General features: G+C 34.2%; 1 protein-coding gene across 2 annotated transcripts in view; it reads right to left on the reverse strand.

Annotated features, from left to right (window-relative positions):
• Nucleotides 1-394: 394 nt before the first annotated feature.
• Nucleotides 395-14,302, reverse strand: part of LOC149784778 (uncharacterized) — a 44,557-nt gene continuing 30,649 nt past the window's right edge. Inside the window, exons 8-12 of one of the 2 annotated variants that reach the window (XM_089932794.1) lie at nucleotides 14,139-14,285; nucleotides 12,168-12,388; nucleotides 8,463-8,583; nucleotides 3,731-3,846; nucleotides 395-2,216 (exon numbers count right to left, since the gene is read on the reverse strand). In XM_089932794.1, coding sequence (XP_089788920.1) covers nucleotides 2,037-2,216; nucleotides 3,731-3,846; nucleotides 8,463-8,583; nucleotides 12,168-12,388; nucleotides 14,139-14,285 — 785 coding nt within the window. In that variant the 3' untranslated portion in view covers nucleotides 395-2,036. The remainder of the gene's footprint in view (nucleotides 2,217-3,730; nucleotides 3,847-8,462; nucleotides 8,584-12,167; nucleotides 12,389-14,138; nucleotides 14,286-14,302) is intronic. The other variant, XM_089932793.1, reaches the window with a different exon arrangement.

Here is a 14,302-nt window from a genome sequence, read left to right on the forward strand (position 1 = left end):
TCTATATATATATATATATATATATATATATATATATATATATATATATATATATATATATATATATATATATATATATAATTACCATCTGTGTTATACATATTATTACATTCTATGGTATACTTATTATAACTCTGTAACATAAATATTATGACCCTCTGATCCTACTACTATCTAATTTCATCACCTACATACATGCAGGTTTCATACAGGTAAAAAAAATCCATAACATACATACTAATACCCTCTGTGGTATACACATTATCACCCTCTGTGGTATAACTATTATTACCCTTTGTGCCATACATATTATGATATTCTATGGTATCTACATTATTACCCTTTGAGGTATATATATATACACACACATTCATTCACAATTTTGATAGCTACCTAGACAGCTCCCGTTCATGAAACAAGGATTGACCAAGATGTTATGATGCATCAAACAATTTTTTAATTTGTAACTTCTCTTTGATCCTAAAGCCAATCCTGAGAAGCAGCCAAGCTGGTTTAAATAAATTGGGGATTCTTGTTTGCCAAGAAACGTTTGGCAAACATATGTACAATTTTTCTTTACAATATTGCACCAACATTCACCTAGTGCATAAGTTTGTCTTGCAGTAATAGCCGAGTTAATTCAAAATGGTACATATTATTACCCTCTGTGGTATACTGATTATAACCTTCTGTGGCATAATATTATAACCCTCTGTGTCATACATATTACATTCTGTGTCATACATATCATAACCATTTGTGGTATATATATATATTATTACCATCTGTGTTATACATATTATTACATTCTATGGTATACTTATTATAACTCTGTAACATAAATATTATGACCCTCTGATCCTACTACTATCTAATTTCATCACCTACATACATAATAGGAATGGTGAGAGATTTGCTCACCTCAATAAACTTCTGCGATTCTTCTATCCCACCCAACCCCATGATGGATGAAGTTAAAGTAAAACTGCCTCTCCTACATCCCACCCCACCCTATGAAGGACGAAGTTAAGGTAAAAAAATGCAAATCACTCTTTTGAAAATAGAGTACAATGACCTGTCAAAATACATATCTTGTAATCAGAATCATAATCCATGCTAATTAGAAATGATAGTCCATGCTAATTTGCATCCTAATCCATCAGAATCCTAATCCATGATAATTAGAATACTATTCCATGCTAATTAGAATCCTAATTCATGCTAATTAGAACCATAATCCTTACTAAGTTTCACAGCAATCCAGTAAATACAAGAGTGGCTGCACTCTCAAAATTGTAAGTCAAAGAAACACAATAACTCTTAAAAAATCACACCAGCATAATAAAAAACAACTTTAGCATCTCTGGATGATCGTAAGATGCATTAAGTTTGATACTGATTTATAAAAGCTGTACAACTACTTGCACTGCCAAGATTATGTCCTACAATAAAAAGCAACAACTCAGCTGCACACAAAATTTCAGGAGCAACGTGATTTGTCAATATGTGCTTCTCCATATGATGACCCTACTGTTTATCAAGTTTCATGTCAATCCATGAAAACCTGTTGACTAGTTGTGCTAACAATAGCTGGATGGAAGGACAGATTGACACAAGAATTACTATATACACCTAGAAATATAAAAAGTAAACAGGAACACAATACTTTGGATTATTCCAAAAAAATATTAAAAAACTGATGATCGTATAGTCCTATCATGCTATTCTGCAAAAATATAATAATTGTTTTTTTAAACTGAGCACATATTTAGAGATATTCTGTAAAAAATATATCATTTTGTAATGCTTAATGACAATAATAATAAATAAATATAGAAAAACACAACTTCTTTAATATGTCATTGCACAGTACTAATATTAAGAATAACTAGCATTCTTACAAAATATAGGATGGGGAAAAACAACTGTCAAATCTTTCAAACATTTCTGATCTCACATGATAATTACATCATTCAACATTTAAGGAAAGAAACATTTCAAAGATTTTTAACAACCATGGAAAGGTACACGTTTCTCTAAGCCACTTTAATGGAAAGCGATAGGCGAAAATGCATAAGTATTTCATCTGGGATGAAAGGATCAGTCTTTCCAGAAAATGCTGGAACTCTGCTATCAGCAACATCATGATGTTTGACACTGGTAGAGTGAGGAGGCTTTCGCACTACAGAATCAGCAACATCAAGAGGACGGGATTCCTGCAGGGAAAGATATGTGAAGGTATGCAGAAATATATTAATTATGGTTGTATGTTTTGGCTTTTAATGACACATCAAGAAAATATATGAAACAGTAAGTATATCAATTATGTATGCATGAATTAACATTTAATGGCACATCAAGGAAATCTATACAACAATAAGTATATTAATTATGTTTGCATGAATTAACATTTAATGCACATCAAGGAAATCTATTTAAAGATAAATAAATCAATGTACGTATTTGTTAGTATTTAATAGCACATCAAGGAAATTATATGCAAAAGTAAATTGAAATATATCAATTGTGTGTGTGAGTGTGTGTGTGTTTTGGATTTTTAATGTAGCATTAACAATTTTAGCCATATCGCTATGATGTCTGTGGTGTGACAGTTTACATGATGTCTAGTGCTGGGATATCATGCTGCAGACATATGACATCATGTCCAGCCCAGTCACATTATCCTGACACCAGGCTGACTAGTCATAACACTAACATATTAATGCTGAATGCCAAGCAAGGAAGCTGTTAGTATCATTTTTATAAGTCTCTGGTATGACTCATCCAGGGTTTAAACCCACAACCCCCTGCATCCAAGGTGGATGCTCTAAGTAAGTAAGTAAGTAAGCAAGCAAGCAAGTCTGTGTGTGTGTCTGCCTGTATCTAAGTATATATGTATGTATACATGTGTGTATGTATGTATGTATATGTATGTATGTAGGTAGGTATGTACGTATGTCTGTCTGTTTGCACTAGCATTTAATGGCACATCAGCACAATAATGGTTATATGTTACTGATTAAAAGCAAAGAAAAAAGGTGCAAGCATTATGATATCTGTGACAATGCTCTTCTACAAAGTGTGGATTTTTAACAACAGAAATCACACTCCTGGCCTTTTATTCTTAAAACTTTCAAGACTGCAACTAAATATTTTGTTTGATTTCAAAAATCAAATGTTTTCAATGCCATTAATGGTAACTGCAATAAATTTTCATATCTGTGTACTGTTCTATTATTTCACCTAATTTGGAAAACCCTTATTTAAGTATCAGTGATATACATGACATAATAAGCGTATGATAAGTGCACAGTAAAGCTGAAGAAAACAATGTCAACATTCAAGTTTACTGGCATAGTAAAAAGAGTCAGCTCCTTTGTCTATAAGACATGATTTTGGTTCTTTGGAACCAAACTGAAATTGTGATGGGTGGTCTGGGGGGCCTCACCCAGAAGAATCACAAAGGGCAGTTAATTACAGAAATGAAAATAAACTAATCTAACAACATGGGCAATAACTCTGCTAAATGATGACAAAGAACAATGACAACTGAACTCTGCTAAAGTTTCAAACTTTTCAAGCTGCACACCAAATTTGGCTTAAGTCCAATGTTATGAAAGGGTATTTTTGTGTGGAAATTAAAACTGGGCCTACAGATGAACTGAAGGACACACAGGTCCAATGTAACCTTTCAAGGAAAAGTGGAAGACAAGTTGTAGCCATTTCTTACCTGTAATCTATCCTCTTTCATCTCAGCATGAATTGCTCTAAAATCCCTGACATCAGGAAATAGAACAGCTATGACCTTCTTCATCATGTCATCATGGGATTGCGCATCAGGTAATGCTGAGAAAAGAGAAATAAATGTTCAAAGGGATTCAATCTATTCTTTATATCTCATTCAAATTAAATTACTATTTTAAGAAAACAAATGATTTATCAACTCCAGGAATAATGGACTGGTTAAACTTAAGCAACCTTCCACTGAATTCAATTCAACATGTCTGCCTAGGTGATATTGTGTTACATGAGCAATTTAACTGACTGCCCCGTGTTAAATAGGCAAATCGTTAGATAGTTAAATACACAGGAAATAGCAAGGCATCACCGACTCCAGACAGTACTGACCAATGCATCATTGTGACCTTTGCATAAAACTTTTAACCCCACAAAAAACAGGTAACCTCCTTGTCCAAATGGCAAAAAGTTTGTGAGATTTGGTGAAAGAAGATCATGTAGAAGACTAAATATGATCATTTTTGAATCATTGTGCCCTTGACCCTAACATTTGTTGCCTATTTTCTACCCACATCAACAGGAACTCTGCAAAGTATGATGGCATTTTGAGGTTCATTTTATATGAACATTTTTCTCTCGACTGTGTCCCAATGACCTTGACCTAGGATATGTTTTACCTGGATATAAAAACAGGATTATTTCTTTCCCACACGGTTTAGCGGTGGTCTCAAATTGAGGTTAATCTGCAGAAACCTTTTTTTTATTTTATTTGACTTATCATGATCGTGATTTCTGACCTTTCAAAAACAAAATCTTTCTTACAACTTGTGCAACAATCCCCTAAATTTGGTGTACATGATCTAGAACTTAAATTACTGTATTAAACCATTTGTCAACTTTGTGTCAGTGACCTTGGCCTTTGAGCTTTTGACCCCAAAATCAATAAAAAAAAATCTTGTCACCTACAGTCTGGTCAAGGCCAATGACATACAGCTTAAACTATCATGCTGAAGTGCATGTAAAGACAAATGGATGGATCTATGGATGGAGTGAGAGATAACATGGCAGAACACATACAACAATCAGAAAAAAATAGTTATTTTGTAACAGTGTACATGACATGGTCTATAGGCTGGTTGTGTTGTTGTGGGGTTTAACGCCATTTTTCAGCATGATAGGCTATACATGGCGGCCAGTATTAATGGTGGAGGAAGAACCCGGAAACCCCCGGAAAGAACCACCGACCCACGAGAAGCTACTGGCAAGCTTTCTCACATGCCCACATTGGCTGAATCTTAGACTCGAACCGCCGCAGACAGAGGTGAGATGGCAGTGATCCGTAACGAAGAGCGCTTTAGACCACTCGGCCACTCGGGGCCCCCTATAGGCTGGATTCAAAGTAGTATGCAATTGATCTGTCAAGTACCTGCTAATTATTTAAGATTTCACACAATATTTATCCTTAGCAAATTTGGTTCCCCCCCAAATTATTTTAATTTAAATTAAAATTTTAAAAAATAGATAAATCAATCGTCTGCTTTGCCAAAGAACAATACCATATAATCATGTCATGATATTCAGCATTTCAACCTAAAGCACTTTTAATAAATGCTATGTGGCTAGTCAGCCTATACAAACATGTCACATGATATTCAGTATTTCAATCTAAAACACACTTAATAAATGCTGTGTGGCTGATAAGCCTATACAAACATGTCATATGATATTCAGCATTTCAACCTAAAGCACACTTAATAAATGCTGTGTGGCTGATAAGCCTATACAAACATGTCATATGATATTCAGCATTTCAACCTAAAACACACTTAATAAATGCTGTGTGGCTGATAAGCCTATACAAACATGTCATATGATATTCAGCATTTCAATCTAAAGCACACTTAATAAATGCAATGCAGCTAGCCAGTGTATACAAACATGTCACATGATATTCTGCATTTCAACCTAAAGCACACTAACAAATGCTATGTGGCTAGTCAGCATATACAAACATGTCACATGATATTCAGTATTTCAACATCAAACACACTTAATAAATACTATGCTTCAGTTTGGCCTGACAAACAGTTTTTTTTACGAAGTCTTTATTCACAAAATTTTGGTCAAAGTATGTGATGAGGAGCAAATGTTATTTTGTGGAAGCCATTCACCTTTGTACCCCATAGTGACATTGACCTTTATTTTTTCACCATAAAATAATAGTTTTTTCTTAAGCCAAGTGTAACTCATTTACAAACTTTGGTCTTCATCTGTGATGTAAAAGTAATGGAATTGTCCAGATACATTTGTTTCTTCTTTCATTCATAGTGACTTTTAACTCTGACCTTTTCACACTGAAATAAGTAGGTTTTTTTCACCTGTCAAGAAAATCTTACCTGTTAAGTTTGGCACAGGTATGTGGTGTTGAACTGAAACTATTGTGCAAAAACGAAAACTCAACAGATGTACAGCCAGACAAGGTCGCAGCATCATAGACTCGGCCAAAATGCACTGGTATCAAAATTGAATTTGTCTTTAACAATTCAAATGAGACATTTGGAAAATGTATGCAAAATCAATTGCAACATTAAGTCAAAGTGTGACACCTTACAGTTCAGGAACATAGTTCAATCAAAAACAATAATGCACTATCCTAAAAAAAATTAAGTTAACTTTGAATTTTACTTGCGGTAAATAATAATATTTGTATTCCTTGATTAAAATCAAATGTATGAAATGCTAACCGTAGTAAAGGTACAATTAAAGCTACCAGGATTTATAAAGTCAGACAATAGATTGCTATTCAGTAATGAAAATATTTTAAAGGCTGCTTTTTATAACTTAAAGAGCTATTATTATTTTGAACAATTTCCACTTACTATGAAACTATTCCCTTTTTAAAAAAAATGATGAATGTCAACTATGAATTGGTGATTTTAAAGGATCTGCTAATCACTTATTAGAATCAAGCATGAAAATGATAACAATTCTGGAGATAATAATTAAAAGGTGAGTCCAGATGGCCTGAATTCATTATAAACTGGGCCAAATCCATTCTGGAGGATACCACTGTGCATATATCTGGGCCATTTTTAAACATAGAGACTTCCAAATTTTCTAAAAAAAAAACATTTCCTACATTGTTTTATAAAATACAGTAAAACCTATCATAATGGTCACCTTCACTCAGACGTAACTTGTTTCACAATGGCAATTCTAATTACTCACATTAAATTTACTATATATATTTATATATCCTCCATGTAATGGTCACAAGCATTCTGCTGTCTTTTTTCTGCATTTTTTTTCATTTTCAAGGGTGTCCTGACAGATTTCCAAGATTATATTAAAATCTAAGCCTCTTTCAAGGTTTCCCAGTATGCCAAGGAATTCAAGGTTTTCCAATATGCCAAGGAAATCAAGATTTTCCTGTATGAAAAGGAATTCAAGGTTTTCCAGTATGCCAAGCAATTCAAGATTTTCCAGTATGCCAAGGAATTCAAGGTTTTCCAGTATGCCAAGGAATTCAAGATTTTCCAGTATTCAAGGTTTTCCAGTATGCCAAGGAATTCAAGATTTTCCAGTATGCCAAGGAATTCAAGGTTTTCCAGTATGCCAAGGAATTCAAGGTTTTCCAGTATGCTAAGGAATTCAAGGTTTTCCAGTGTTCCAAGGAATTCAAGGTTTTCTAGTATGCCAAGGAATTCAAGGTTTTCCAGTATGCCAAGGAATTCAAGGTTTTCATGGTTTGCTACAGATCCCTGCCTGATTCTCCACTTGTTATGATTATGCAGACCTAGTCACAATCAGACTGTGTCTCCAATAATGATAATCAAACAGACATACCAAGGGAGATAATCACTCATTCCTTGTTTCTCCATGAATGATAATCACACAGACCAACCAAGATCAACAGTCTAACATTCCCTGTGTCCCCATTTATCATGATCATGCAGATCTCCATTATTCATAATCACACACACATATACCAAGGCAGACTGTGATTCATTCCCCGTGTTTCCTTTATTCATGATCACACAAACCTACTAAGACACACAGTAACTCATTCCCTGTGTCTCCATTATTCATGATCATACACACATATACCAAGGGAGACAGTAACTCATTCCCTGTGTCCATGAATGATAGTCACACAGACCAACCAAGATCATTCCCTGTGTCCCCATTTATCATGATCATGCAGATCTCCATTATTCATAATCACACACACATATACCAAGGCAGACAGCAACTCATTCCATGTGTTTCCATTATTCATATTCACACAAACCTACTAAGACACACAGTAACTTACTTCCTGTGTTTCCATTATTCATGATCACACAAACCTACTAAGACACACAGTAACTTATTCCCTGTGTCTCCATTATTCATGATCACACACACATATACCAAGGCAGACAGTAACTCATTCCATGTGTCTCCATCATTTATAATCATGCAGACTTACTGTGGCTGATACACACCACTGCATCTCTATTGATCAGGTTCATATGTACAGGTAAGACAAATTCTGACGAGAGTCCTGCTCCTGGGACATTCCTGATTCTGGACAACTGATCTACCATCTGACCTAAGAACCTTTCCAATAGGTGGTTTTTGTTGGGGACTTGCTATTGCAAACTACAGTAAGACAGAATATTCAAGCAAACACAAAGAATTAAGAAAAATATTAACATTTGAAGTTTCTTCTTTAAACCTACCTGACTGAAGTTTCTCCTGCACTAGACCATGAAATTTGGACACATCCAGAGGATGAACAATTTTCATAGCACTATCAATGAGACAAAACAGTTCCTCCTTGTCTTCCCATGCCAAATTAACCTGAATTAAATATTAGACATGTGTAAGAAAAAGAACTTATGCCAAATTAACCTGAATTAAATATTAGATGTGTGAGAAAAATAACCCAAATTAAAAAATAAATTATCAGATGTAAGTATTTTAAACTTCTGCATTTGTCTCAATTGACCTTGTTTTTACTAATCATCCAAAAAAATTTCAACTCCTGTACATTTGGTCTTTTACCTTATATTCTAATGGTCTCATATCTTGCTTAACTGGGTCATGTTACAGGTAAGACAAAACTTTACTGATTTTTGAAAATAGCTATCTTCAAAATGACTGTGTGTCTGGAATCAGTAGAAGAACAAATAAAAGTCAGAATCAAATGATTTAGTTCATTATAATTCACTATTCATGGTTCCAACACTTTTCTAAAGATAAATTTCCAGGTTGTTTCCAAGGTATATCCAGGATGAAGATAATTTTTTTCAAGGTTCACATATAATCATTACTGAATGGAATTAAAGAACAGATTAGCTTATAAAACGTGAATTTTTAAAATTAAAATATGTTTCTGTTTCAAGACTCTCAAAACATCTGAGTCAGATATATTATCACGCACTAAACCACAAATGTATCACAAAACATAAACATATCTGACTATGGTACAATCCTATAACTCATTTCAATTTACAGAATAAAATTCTAACTTTACTTTGCTGAACCCTGTTATGTTGGTACGAAGAAACAATACTGTAATGAATATAAAAAAGTTGTTTCCTTCACAGCTTTAATTCTTTCAAAATCAGAACAATCGGTTGTAAATTAAGATAGCAATCTATGTGCATGTTATAAAAAAAAAATAAACATTTTTTATCACAGTATGAGATATGCAAAGACTTAGAATCTTATCTTGTAAAGGAAAGCTTTAAACCCTAAATTAATCTAAACCAAAATAATAAAAAACTAACAAGATGTTTCAAACAACCTAAACTCCTTAAGATGATTTGATTAAATATCCATCATTTAAATCAGCCTAATTGCAAAAGGGTTGATTTAAATTTTGATAAAAAGACCTTGACAATTGTATACTAGTGTATAAACAAACTTTGAAATTTCTGCAAAATCAACATGTCAGAAGGCCTAACAAACTTAATGCTACATCGAGTCATACCTTCATGAAACTGATAGGAAAATTATTTAATTCCTTAGAAGTTGCAAGCATTATAATTCTTACGTCTTTAACACGCTGGCAGACAAGATGAAACCTGACAAGGTTACTGCCATTTTGCATTGCTAGTCATATAACTACGGACATCATAGGTACAAGTCACATGATATCAACAACAAACCCTTTTCTAATGTTGTTATACAAAAATTCAAATATATTAAACAAAAGTCACCATTTATTAAAATGTGGAAAGGATATAAAATTCTCAATATATTTATTCTGAGAACAATGACCAGAAACCTGTTGTTGTTGCAGCAACCTGGTCAGAGCCACTCAACTTTCAGAGAGCTCATGTCAATAAGGCATTGTGTGGTACAACAAAACTACCAAAGACACATGCTCCATGTTTCGTGAACCATATCTAGGAAATTGTTCTAAAAAAAATATATATATACAGAATTTGAATGACCTGTGATGTCATGAACATGTAGGCTGCGAGATTTGTGTCCTCGTGTGACTAGCAATGCAAACTGCATGTACCAGGTAAAATGTCATCAATGCTGTAGTTTCATCTCATTGGTCAGCAGATTAAAGATATAACAATTGTAATACTTGCAATTTCTGAGAAAATAAATAATTTTCCTATTGATTTCTTATTCAATGTAAGTGTTTAAATTTGCTTGGCTATCTTGTAAGCAGCTACCCTATGCCGCCATCATGCTGGCTTACTGTGATGCTAGACTGGTTTTCGTATCTTCCATCATAGAAAAGATCTAGCTAGTCTGTGAAATAACCAGTCTACAAGATGAATCTGATCACTGAGCATTTGGATATACAACACAAATATGTTTATAGCAAGGGTTTTTCATGGTTGGAATTTTTTAAATAATTTATTTCAATGTTTCCCGCATTTCCTGGTTGCATGGTAACCTGACTAAGGTAACATTTATCCAATGTTTGCATCTTCATAGACATCCATTGGTTGAAGATTCCAAACTTAAGTAGTTTAAAAAAAATCAACATCCAAAGAGATCTTAGAAAATTTAATAAAAGGGCATAAATTTAATCAATTTTATATTCATATGCATATAAAAATGCCCACCAAATTTAATGGTGGGGACTTGAGACCTATGGTCAAATGCATCCATGTGAACATTAATGGTGGAGACTTGACAGCTATAGTAAATGCATCAACAATGTCAGCATAGTAGCCAGATCCCAAGAAATATAATATAGCAATAGCTATATTATATTTCTTCATTGAAGTTAACAAATAAAAAAGAAAACTATCCTCTAAGCAAGTTTCTACTGTTTTAAATGATTTTTTGCACAACAGGGCCAAAATGATTCCATTTCAGGACACCGAGTACTATTCTCCACATTCCTACCATCAATACAATGTAAGATGACCTCACCAACTATTGATCTATTGTTCTTCAACCAACACAACTCATATCACTTTGTTTATTGCTTGGACTTATGCATATAGAATGTTTGAAGACTTTTGGCAGTCTTGTTCGAAAATACAAATATCAGGCAGAGTATATGACTGACCTTTTTATAAGCCCTGATTGCTAGGCAACATAACATTGATTGATTTACATTGCATAGTGCTTATAATCCAAAATGAGGTGCAGTACTAACTGGTACATAAGCGACCAAACTAGAAGACGTAATAAATAGACAAGTGTCCCAACCAGAAAAATTAATAAATACAAAAGTGACAGAACCATGATGTATAGTTTCAGGATAACCGGTTTTCTAGCATTTTTGCTCTGAATGGGCCATACCAGGTATGCCTCTCAATGACCATATGAGGTACTACTCTCCATGGGCCATACTAGGTACTCCTCTCAATGACCATATGAGGTACAACTCTCCATGGGCCATACTAGGTACTCCACAATGACTATATGAAGTACTACTCTCCATGGGCCATACTAGGTATGCCTCTCAATGACCATATGAAGTACTACTCTCCATGGGCCATACTAGGTACCCCTCTCAATGACCATATGAGGTACAACTCTCCATGGGCCATACTAGGTACTCCACAATGACTATATGAAGTACTCTCCATGGGCCATACTAGGTATGCCTCTCAATGACCATATGAAGTACTACTCTCCATGGGCCATACTAGGTACCCCTCTCAATGACCATATGAGGTACTACTCTCCATGGGCCATATTAGGTAATATTTTCAGTGGGGCCTGTTAAGTACTACACTCAGTGAGTCAAAATATGGCCTTATACAACCACTGCTGTCGTAGAAACTAGGAAACCTTTATGACACCAAGACTTAACTAGGAAAACTCCAGATTCTTGGTTTAATTAAATTTATAAGTCTGAGATAACATGCAATCCAAAACAAAGATGGTCTCACAAATTTTAAATTAAACACTGTCTTGATTCTATAAATTTACTTTTACTTTAATTTAATTGACTCTACCTCGTTTAACTTCGTTTGCCAATTCCGCTGCAGGTCCAGGGCACTGTCAAATTCTTGTCCGCAGTACAAGGCAGTGAAGAGCCTCACAACCTGCCTGATATCGTTTTGGAAATTTCCAAATTGCAATCCTTGGGACCCATCAAAAGACTGAGCCATTCCAAAATCTAAAATTCGTACCCTGAGTTTGGATTCTGAATGCTTCTGCGTCATTATGTTACCAGCTACAAAAAAGAATATATCCGGTGTTCACTTCAAATTTTTTGAATAATTCTTAAAATATTTCCATCAATTAATTATAAAATCCCAAAGAAAATGCAAAATAATTTACAAACATAGTATTCAAACCCTAAGCACCATTCCTCTTTGTAATTCAATCATATATACAAAAAAACAAGTAAAAGCAAAACATGACCAGATCAAAATCAGTGATTGCATAACTTACCTCAATTAGGAACTGAGTAATCTCCAGCGGCTGTTGACACAAAAATGTATTTTATCATGCAGAAAATGAAAGTGGTCTGGACAAAGAAATGTTGGTCCAATTCATAACTTAAGTATTGCCGCAATTCTTATCTTTAGACTTTTAGAACTTAACTTTAAATTGAAACCAGAGTGCTTCTGCCAGTTTTGACATAAAAGGGGCCAAAACTGAAGTTAACATTTTGCCATATATGGCATCAGGAGAATGAGGGGAAAAAAGAAAATCTGAGCATAGCAACCAGCACACACATTTAATTCCTACACTTTTTCACATGCAATAAAAACCTAGTACAATATACAATGTACAGTATTAATATAGAACGTTTATAACTGAATATACATACATATTAGTCCTTTCAAATGCACTGATTAGAAACAGGACCTTTGTGTAGGTTATAATGCATATACACCATGGCAGAATCTATGGAGTCATGAGCTAAAAACCTAATCTATGCTAATAAAACACAAAAGTAGGTCACTGTGACTTTCTTTGCTCGACAGGATTTAGTACAAAAAGATTGGTCACTTGGTTTTTAACAGTGATTTCAACATTATTGGCTTCATCATGCCCTGGAAATCGGAGCTCAATGTCTTTCCCAACAATCCAAGGCCCAAACTGGTCTGACTGGATGCATGGGTGATACTCGATCTACACCAATTTGATCCACATGCTTTCATTTTGAAACTATTCATCATAAAGAAATAACAATCAATTTGCAACATGTGCTCATTTTTATGCCATCATTGATGCCATGTGCTGTGACTTGAGTGCAGTACATGTATATATCATACTTTTTAAAAACATTTCTCTGAAATTGATGCATAAATAATCCCTACTTGAAAACTTAATGGTATAATTTGCCAGAGAACTTCTTTGACATTACATATATCCAATGGGAAAATTGCTTCTGATTTACACCATAAACTGGGTAATAGATCTACAGCATAAATCAAATGTCACCTGTACAAGTCTATCTATTTAGCAACTACTGCTCCTGCTGTCTCAACAGAAATCCAGCTAACAAATTAATGTACCAGCTAAGCCAGACCAAATTAATGTAAAAGCTAAGCCAGACCAAATTAATGTACCAGTTTCGGCCAATTTACATGCTTCTGACTTAACCAAACTGCATAACTTGTATAATTTATCTTATAAACTATGAGATCAAATGTCACAGACATGTTTGCTAGCTGTCAGGTTAGACTGGTCTTCATACCTTATACCTAAGAAAAGATAGACATAGCGCTATATGTAGACTAATCAGTCTATTGACGAATCTAATCGACCTAGTGTTTGCATTGACTACACAAATGTTTGTTGCAAGCAGACAAATCATTCATAATTCAACCTTCAAATATTCTGGTCAGAACTCAACTAATGATCAGTTCAATTATGACTCAATTACAGAACTGCTATCAAGTGGTGCCAAAAATTACTGGGTACCACCCGACTTTCATCAATCTTGTCAAAATTCAAGGGCAATATCTTACCATGAAGATCTCTGTGTACCCATCCTTTGTCATGTATTGCCCTTGTTGCCTCCAACATTCCATCCAAAACATACAGAGAAAATGGCTTAAAAAGACTGGCATCAATTCTAAACATGTATTCATCTATGACTGTCCGTAATGTTTTTGCTGAAAAAGGGAAATAA

This window comes from Sinohyriopsis cumingii, chromosome 14 (genome assembly GCF_028554795.1).
Source record: "Sinohyriopsis cumingii isolate HCF-2022 chromosome 14, ASM2855479v2, whole genome shotgun sequence".
NCBI classification, from domain to species: domain Eukaryota; kingdom Metazoa; phylum Mollusca; class Bivalvia; order Unionida; family Unionidae; genus Sinohyriopsis; species Sinohyriopsis cumingii.